We start from the raw sequence: 8,131 nt of genomic DNA, 5'->3' as shown, positions 1-8,131 counted from the left end.
TTACACTTGCAAGGCAGGCAGCAGAGCCACTGAGCTAAATCCCCGGCCCTTCTGTATGGTTTTTCAAAGTGACAGCATCACTTTTATAATGCTAATAATTATTAAGTAAATACTGATACAGGAAATAATACTTAGATGAAATATGAAATATTATGTCTCCCAACCTGTTAGCTGTCTGATGTGCCGAGTTCTTGTTCTCTAAAAATGGAAGAATATGCTTGCTTCAGCAACTCATATACTACGAATGGAACAATGAATTCTAGGCACGATGGAGGTTAAGAGCAGGAAGATATTTATTGATAGGAAATCTCCTGAGAGGCAGGAGGGGACCCCGCTTAACGGGGTTTTACAGAGCGAAACCCACATGGGACGACGTGGGTCACAGCCATGACCAACCAATAAGGTTCCAAGTACAGCCGCTTACGTAATTGGTCCAGTTGGGAAACAAGTCACGTAACAAGTGTGGATGGAAAGAACAAGGGTCCTCCTAGGGAGTGGTGGGTCCAGAGGTTTGGTCACCCATCAGGGTGGCTGATGTCCGACTACACCTCATTGTTCATTAGGCCCAGTTTGTCCTGAGGAAGCTTACAGGTCTGGTCTGGTCTTTATCTTGAGGCCTGGCCTCTAGCAGATGGGTCTCCAGCTGCACTTGTGGTGTGCTTTATCATTGTCCTGACTCTTGAGGACCCAGCCGTGACTGCCTAGAACATTTCCACCTACCTCAGTAGTGTATAACAGTATGAGGACCAGCTACGGACAGGCACAAGAGCTGTGGGGTACACCTGCCTGCTGGTCCCACTCCTTCTTCCTCTGTGCACTGTCCATACCCCAGTAGAACTAAAACCTGGAATGCAGCTCCTATCTTTTTTTATTCTCCTGTCATTTAGCTGCAGTGAAAGTGGTAGTGGGGGCACTAGGAAAAAAAATCTGGAAATCGGATCACTTTATCTGGCACCCGTGCTTAGTCAGCTCCTGTCCTCATAGCCATGCTTATGCTGCCCATTAGAAATATGGATGCTGCCAGGCGTGCTGCTGCACACCTGGAATCCCAGCACTCAGGAGGCTGAGGCAGGAGGATTGCCACAAGTTCGAGGCCAGGCTGGGCTACACAGTGAGTTTAAGGGATGTAAATACCATGATCCCTTTCTGAATAGGAGTCCTTCTGAATTTGAATTACATCTGTTCCCTGAGGCCCTTGATGAGGGGTTGTTATTGTCTCCACAGTGGCCTTTCCAAGCTTTGTCCTCCAGTTACAGTCATCTGCTCCACAGCCAGCCTTGGCCTTGGGTCACTGGAGTAGTCAGAATCCTTCACTCTCCCATCCGCACTGGAGCTGCTGCCTCCGAGGGATGCCCTAGGCCTGCTGTTCCCTATCTTGATGGTTCAGAACTAAAGGTCATTGGAAACCCTAAGGGGAAGGAAGATTCTCCAGAAGCCAAGGGAAAGGGGCCACCACCTTGCTGCAAGGAAAGTCACCGAGCCAGAAGTCCTCTCCCTGTCCTAGATTAGGCCAGTGACAGTCACTCAAGACGCTTGCTCCCACTGTGGGCACAGAAGCCCCAGGGCCTCTCCCAGTTGTTACCAGCCCAGAGAGCAGCGACACTGAGCCACCAAGAGGTGTCAGACCGCATCCCCAGCACTTACTCTGTGGCCCTGATCTTGGCAGGTACTCTGAGGACATCACTGCTGTCCCATCTAGTACTATTCTCACCCCCCGAAAAACAACTCCCAATGGCTGGGAAAGTCCAGTCTGTGGTTAAAAGGACAACACCAGAAGAGGTAAGACGACGGCTCACAAGAGCCGGGCTTCCAGCTGTTGGAGAGTGCAGGCCCCTGTGCACCTGTGTGGTGCTGACCCTGAGGGGAGAGGCAGGCAGCCCATCAGTTATAAGATGTTATAAGAAGTCCTCTCTCCCAGCCCGGCAAACGTTCTAATCACCGCTATTTTCTGGGAACTTCCTCTAGGCAAAGCAACAGTTGTATTTTCCTAGGATGCAAAACAATCACCAGAGCTCAGATGGGAGAGACAGGCAGGCAGTGCTATCGCATTGATGCGTGTTATATTAATCACCCCCGGTGTCGCCCCATTCTGGACGGGAAGCTTGGGCTAATGGCAAACTGAACGCTAACCACTGTCTGTCCCTTGGCTTCTTCAACACCTGCCCAAGAGGGTCCATCCACAACGGCCAAGAAGCTCCCAACTCCAAGCAGTAGTTCTAAGAGCCCAGCTGGGATTCTTGGGGTTTTACGTTGTTATTTCAGAAGTTTCTGGAAGTTTTTCAGGAAGGGCTGAGATGGATGACCTCTTTCTTTTTGCCAGGACTTTCATCAGAGGCAAACACAACAGGGCCCAGTAGGGTCTCCCCCGTGCCCCCTGTACCAGGGATCAAATTCAGGACCTTGCACTTGTGAGGCAGGTGAGGCACCACTAAGCTAAATCCCAGCCCTCCAGTGGGGTTTTACAGGGACCAGCTAACTAGCAGTAACCAGCATGCTAGTAATAATCATGGAAGCAAGAAATGGGTATAAGGGTCTCCTCAGTGTGGTGGGGCTGGACTTGCAGTGGCATGGGAGAACCTTGAAGACCTATTTTACCAAAAAATAACTCTCAAATTCTCTGCTTATGACTTATAGTCAAGGTTTTCTGTGACAGGGGAAGGGGTATGAGCCACATCCTGTACAGAACTTGCCCGCTGTCCTTCCGGGCTGGGTGGGCAGCACATGTCCCTGACTTAATGACCCCACCAGCAACTGAGCATAAGAATTCCTGCACTCAGGAGGGCTGCCGATCTGAGAGATTAAGCCCAGATCGGGGACTTTTCCAGTGAGCCCAAGGAATCTAACACCAAGAACAACAGATTCCCTCTCCCGTGAAGCTCAAATTTCTGGTGAATATAGGAGATTACAAGTAAAACACTTACTACTTTATTTTCTATTCTGTTGAATTTTGTTTTCATCTGTTCCATTTTTGTCTGGCTTTACTATTTCTCTTCTAGCTTCCTGAGATAGAAGCTTAATTTATTGCTTTTCAGCACTGCTTTTGCTGCCTCTCACAAGTTTGATGCCACATTTTCATATGTTCTTATTCCTAAAATATGTTCCACTTTTCTCTTATAAATTAAAATATTCACATCTTGGATTTCCATTTAAACTATAAAGTTCATCTTTCTTAATCGCAGAACTACTTGGCTACAGGCTGTAAAAAGATTTGAAAGAATAAAGATCGTGGGAAGTTTAAGGCTCCTAAATGCAAAAGAGAGTCATAAGGAATACATTACTTTGATGACTTCTGGGTTTGATAAATTTCACTTGAATAAAACTGCAAACACACAATTTCTCTTTTGGGGAAAGGATACTAGGGTTCGAACCTCAGCCACTGAGCTATATTCTCACTCTTTTGAATAAACTTGCAATCCTTTTATCCAAGCAACCCAGAATGCTGGGTTATAGGTGTGAGCTACCACACTCAGCTGCGAACATGATTTATTAAGATGAAACTAATCAAGCACCTAAGCAAAAGCTTCCAATACCTGCAGAACGCATTTAATCTTAACTTTTATTTCTCAAAGCTGACAGTTGGACCCGGCCCCTTGCACATGCTAGGCAGGTGCTCTGCCACTGAGTTACCTCCCTGGCCTTAAAGCCTTTTTTTAAAAACACATTTTAAAGTTAATAGAAAATCTACCAACATTGCACTTCATTAGGAGCTCCAAAATAGGAACCATTTAAAGGTTGCTGATCTAGATTTCATAAGCTTATTTCACATCATTGTGGTCACTTTTACAGGTGTTTAGACTTATTTTTTTCAATCACATTACTGTTCAGAGAATTCGCAGAATTCATTAACAAACTAGTATGTTACATCCGAGGGTTTTCAGGAGCACAGCAAAATAGAAAAGAGGCCCATGACCTGCTTGAGTGTGGAATTGAGTCTGATTATTTAGATAGCTGTCTAGAACACTATTGCTTTATTAGCCCTATTTTAAAAGATAAGAAGTGATTCCTAGGAAACCCGCCCTGTCCAGCGATCCCCATCTGCACCTAGGTTCACTCAAAGCACAGCAGACTGGACCCGTGAGTGCCAAACCACCCACCCATGTGTCCTGCTGCCTGGGCAGGTGTAGGGCTGGCCATGCCAGAGCAGTGTAGCTGCACAGATTCATACCAGCGGGAAAGGCGGAAACACCTCACGCAACTTGCCACCTTCCTCCTTGATACTGTGGCCGACAGACTGCAATCACACACGGGCTTCCATGCAAAACTTAAGAACTAGGCAAAGGGGGATGCAGTGAATGAGGACTGTGCTCCTACAGAAGCCCCTGGCCATGCATGGGAAGACACCTGAAGCAACAAAAATATCTCATCTCAATGTGCAGGGAATGTCTGAAAGAAAACGTCCTCGATGATCATGGTCCAGGGTGGCCACTTCCACGAACTTGTCGGCAACATAAACTTGAAGACTTCTCAGGAGATTTCAGGGCTGAGTTTTCTTATTTTGTTCCATGTGAGTTTCCATTTTGAGAAAAAGATCTTGGAGATTTTCTGGGGACTCTGAAGCTCTGTGGAACCAAGGATGATGGGAATAGGGGACCGGGTTCCTCAGCTCAGGGACGCCGGCACACCGCTGCATTTGGGGCAGGATCCCTGAGAGTGGTTGGTGGCCGCGTCAGGTTTTGGGGACAGGAGCAGATGCTGTGTGCAGAATGCAGGCTGCTGTTCAGGCTTCAGTCCAGTTTCTTGTTGTCGTCTGTGTTGTGAACGGAAGCTAAAAAGTCAACGATGAGCTTGGCCGTCTTCCTGGGTCTCTCCATCACCACTGAGTGCCCACAGCTTTCCAGAAGTTCCACCTGGCAGTTGTTGATTGACGTGGCCAACATGTCTGCCCCAGAAACGTCAAGCACCTGCCGGGACAGAGGGAGTGAGACAGCACACAAAGGCTTGGATATCCCACTGTACTCTGGGTGGGATTTCCACCGAGGCCTGGCAGGGGTCGGGCAGCTGAGGTGAATTTAGGGACTTTGCTGTCAGGATTTGAGACTCTTAGATGGGACTGTCCAGCTTGGCTCCTGTTTCATTCTGCCACTTAGTACCGGGAAGGACACTGCCACCAGCAATGCTGTGGAAAATACAGCACACAGTCCCTGACTGTAGGAGAATTATGGTCTGGTGGAGAGTAGACAGGTTCAAAGACTAACATACTGTGCTGTTCTGGGGACTCTGCTGAGAGAGGATCCTGGGTGTGAGAAAGTACAGGGGAAGGGCATGGAAGGAGAAGACATCATGCATGAGTCCTGGGACAGCCGAAAGGGCAGCAGGAAAAGAGCCAGAAAGCTTGGGAAGCAAAAGGCCATGAAGTAAAGGACCACTGAAGCCTCTGCTATTGGGCCTCTGCCCAGGCATGGTAAACAAAACATAAAGGAACTGATCGTATTTGTAGCAGGCCCACAGAATCAGGCTCTTTCCTTGGAGAAAAACAGACTTCAGAGTTTAAGAAGAAATCCTGGACATGGGGCTGAGGCCAGCCACCAGAGGCAGAAGGCAAGTGGAATGAAACATTTGTGATAACTGGAGAATGATCACTTTCACATACACTATCTTATTTGAGCCTCACTATTACCCTGGATAAGAGTGGGGTACATGTAGGGGCTGGGCAACCTGCTGTGGGTCACAGCTACTAAAGGGCCAAGGCAGAGCTTCCACGCAGACTTTCTGACTCCAAGGCCAGTGCTCCTGCTTCTGCAGTTTCCACAGGACTGTGGTGATGGCCTCTCCCTGTTGATCCCTGAGAGCTCCAAATCACCTTTACGATGAAGAAAGGTCTTCATTGTTCTGGTTCTCATTTCTGATCAAGTGACTCCTTGCTGGAAGAGTCTGGATCCTGCTTCTCTGACTCAGGCGCACACAAAGCCTCTTTCAGTCACTTGGCTATTGGAGAAGGGACACATGCGACCTCCTCTCCTTGTCCCCATTCTTGTGCCTGTGCTATGGGTTTGCTGACCCAAGACAACATTCCCCTCCTTCCCCGCACGTGGTGACCACATGGTTGGATTCTCCTCCCAATCTCTCCAGCCCAGGCCTGAATGAGACTTACTGCCTTTGCTTTCATCAGTGTGAGAGGTTCACTGTGATGGCTTTCACACTGGGGTCTAGCATGGTTTGAATGTATCTCCCAAAAGTTCATTATTGGAAACTATGTTCCTGCCCTCGTGAATGGATTCACAGATTAATGACAGGTCTGTCCTCACGACTGATGTCACTATCACAGGAGTACGTGCACTACCATGGGTATGGCTTTGTAAGGTGAGCTCCATCTGGCACCTTGCTCTGGGTTACCATTTGATGCCCTCCAGGCATTATGAGGTAGTACCGAGGCCCTCACCAGATGCTAAGCAGATGCTGTCATTCTCCGCTTAGATTTTCCAGCCTCTAAAAGTGTGAGCCAAATAAAGTGCGGGTCTTTATACATTACCAAGCCCCAGGCATTTTCTTGTAGCAACAGAAACCAAACCAAGACAGAAAAAAATCTTCTTTCTAATATCTTTTTTCACAATATTCAATAGCACAGGACTCCTGCGTACTTTTAGCAGATACTGTGGTTGCATCTGCACTGTGGGTTCTTATCAAGGCTCCATTTATCATTTTCTCCTCTTGTTTTAAACTTTATGAAGATCTTTCCATAGGATGTTATTTCTAAAAAGCCATTACAAACAGAAAAGGAGCTTGTGGAATGTAAAACACTATTTCTTTGGGACTCATGCACGGAACTGCAGACACCACAAATCCATGGGTTGAAACTCTTAACTCTGGTACCTCAGAAGTGACTTTATTTGGAAATAGGGACACTGCAAATGTAACTAGTTAAGATAAAGGCATACTGGAAGAGACTGGTGCTTATAAAAATGGGAAATCTGGAGAGAGACAGACATGCACAGGGAGAACCCCACATGGAATGAAGGCAGTGGTCAGGGAGCAAGCACCAGAAGCCACGGTGAAGATCCGCTCTCCTGGCCCTCAGAAAGAACCACCAACTCTGCTGACACCTTGACCTTAGACTTCAAGCCTCTAGAACCATGAGGAATACATTTTTTCTTGTTTAAGCCACTCAGGCTGTGGCACTCTGTTATGGCAGCCCTTCCAAACTAAAACAGGAGCATCTGACAAGATTTATTAAAATTTTAAATCATGCGCTCTTTGACCAGGGAATTCCACATCTAGAATTTACCCTTCAAACATGCTCACAAACTCATTTCACAAACACACATGCATAATGATGTTCACTGAGGCATTGCTTAATAGCAAAACATCAGAGGGGTTCTAAATGACCAACAGTTGGGCACTAATTATAATACTCTCCACTCTACATTTTTGTTTTTTCTTTATATATATACCAGGGATCAAACTCGGGACCTTGCGCTTGCAAGGCAGGCAGTGGAACCACTGAACTAAACCCCTGGCCCTGCACTCTCCAAATACCTCAATTTCATGAGTGACAAAGACAAACCGAGGAACTATTTCCTATTAAAGGAGACTAAAGATATTTAAGGAGACTGATGATACTTAATATGAAATCTTGGGTTGGATCTGGATCAAGGAGTTAAGAGGAAGTGGAAGAGGATAAAACACTACTGCAACAAAAGATGAAGCTGGTGCTAAAAAAATACAGGCATACGTACATACATACATATGCATATGTATGAGTTAGAAAAAGAGTAGGCAACAAGGGCTCGCTCTGCTTTCATTTTTTTTGGTTTTATGTGTAGAGCTGGGGACTGAACCCAGGGCCTCTGGCAGGCTGGGATGTGCTCCAGCCCTGAGCTATACTACCAGCTCCCTCCCTGTGGTTTTGTAAATAGAAGTGCTGTAGGCCAAAGCCATGCCATTTGTTTACATGTTATCTAAGGCTGTTTTTACACCACAAGGCAGAATTGAGCAGTTTTACCAGCCTGGATTGCAAAGCAAATAATACCTACTATCTATAACCCTTTATAGAGAATTTTCCAGTCTCTGGTTTAAGAAATACATGTAAGGTAATAAGAGCTGTCTCAAGGAAACAAATTTTTGAGATAAACCTTCTGTTAATCTTTGAAAGTGTTTTGAGTATATGGCTTTAATTTTTTTTTTTTTTTTTTTT

General features: G+C 46.4%; 1 protein-coding gene across 3 annotated transcripts in view; it reads right to left on the bottom strand.

Moving 5' to 3' along the window:
* Positions 1–591: 591 nt before the first annotated feature.
* Positions 592–8,131, bottom strand: part of Abhd6 (abhydrolase domain containing 6, acylglycerol lipase) — a 30,668-nt gene continuing 23,128 nt past the window's right edge. For all 3 annotated transcript variants that reach the window (XM_010643118.2, XM_010643120.1, XM_010643119.2), the window contains exon 9: positions 592–4,901. In XM_010643118.2, coding sequence (XP_010641420.1) covers positions 4,725–4,901 — 177 coding nt within the window. In that variant the 3' untranslated portion in view covers positions 592–4,724. The remainder of the gene's footprint in view (positions 4,902–8,131) is intronic.

This window comes from Fukomys damarensis, unplaced genomic scaffold (assembly GCF_012274545.1).
Source record: "Fukomys damarensis isolate Sample0158 unplaced genomic scaffold, DMR_v1.0_HiC HiC_scaffold_28, whole genome shotgun sequence".
Classification (NCBI taxonomy): Eukaryota; Metazoa; Chordata; class Mammalia; order Rodentia; family Bathyergidae; genus Fukomys; species Fukomys damarensis.
This window is presented reverse-complemented; position numbering and strand designations above follow the sequence as displayed.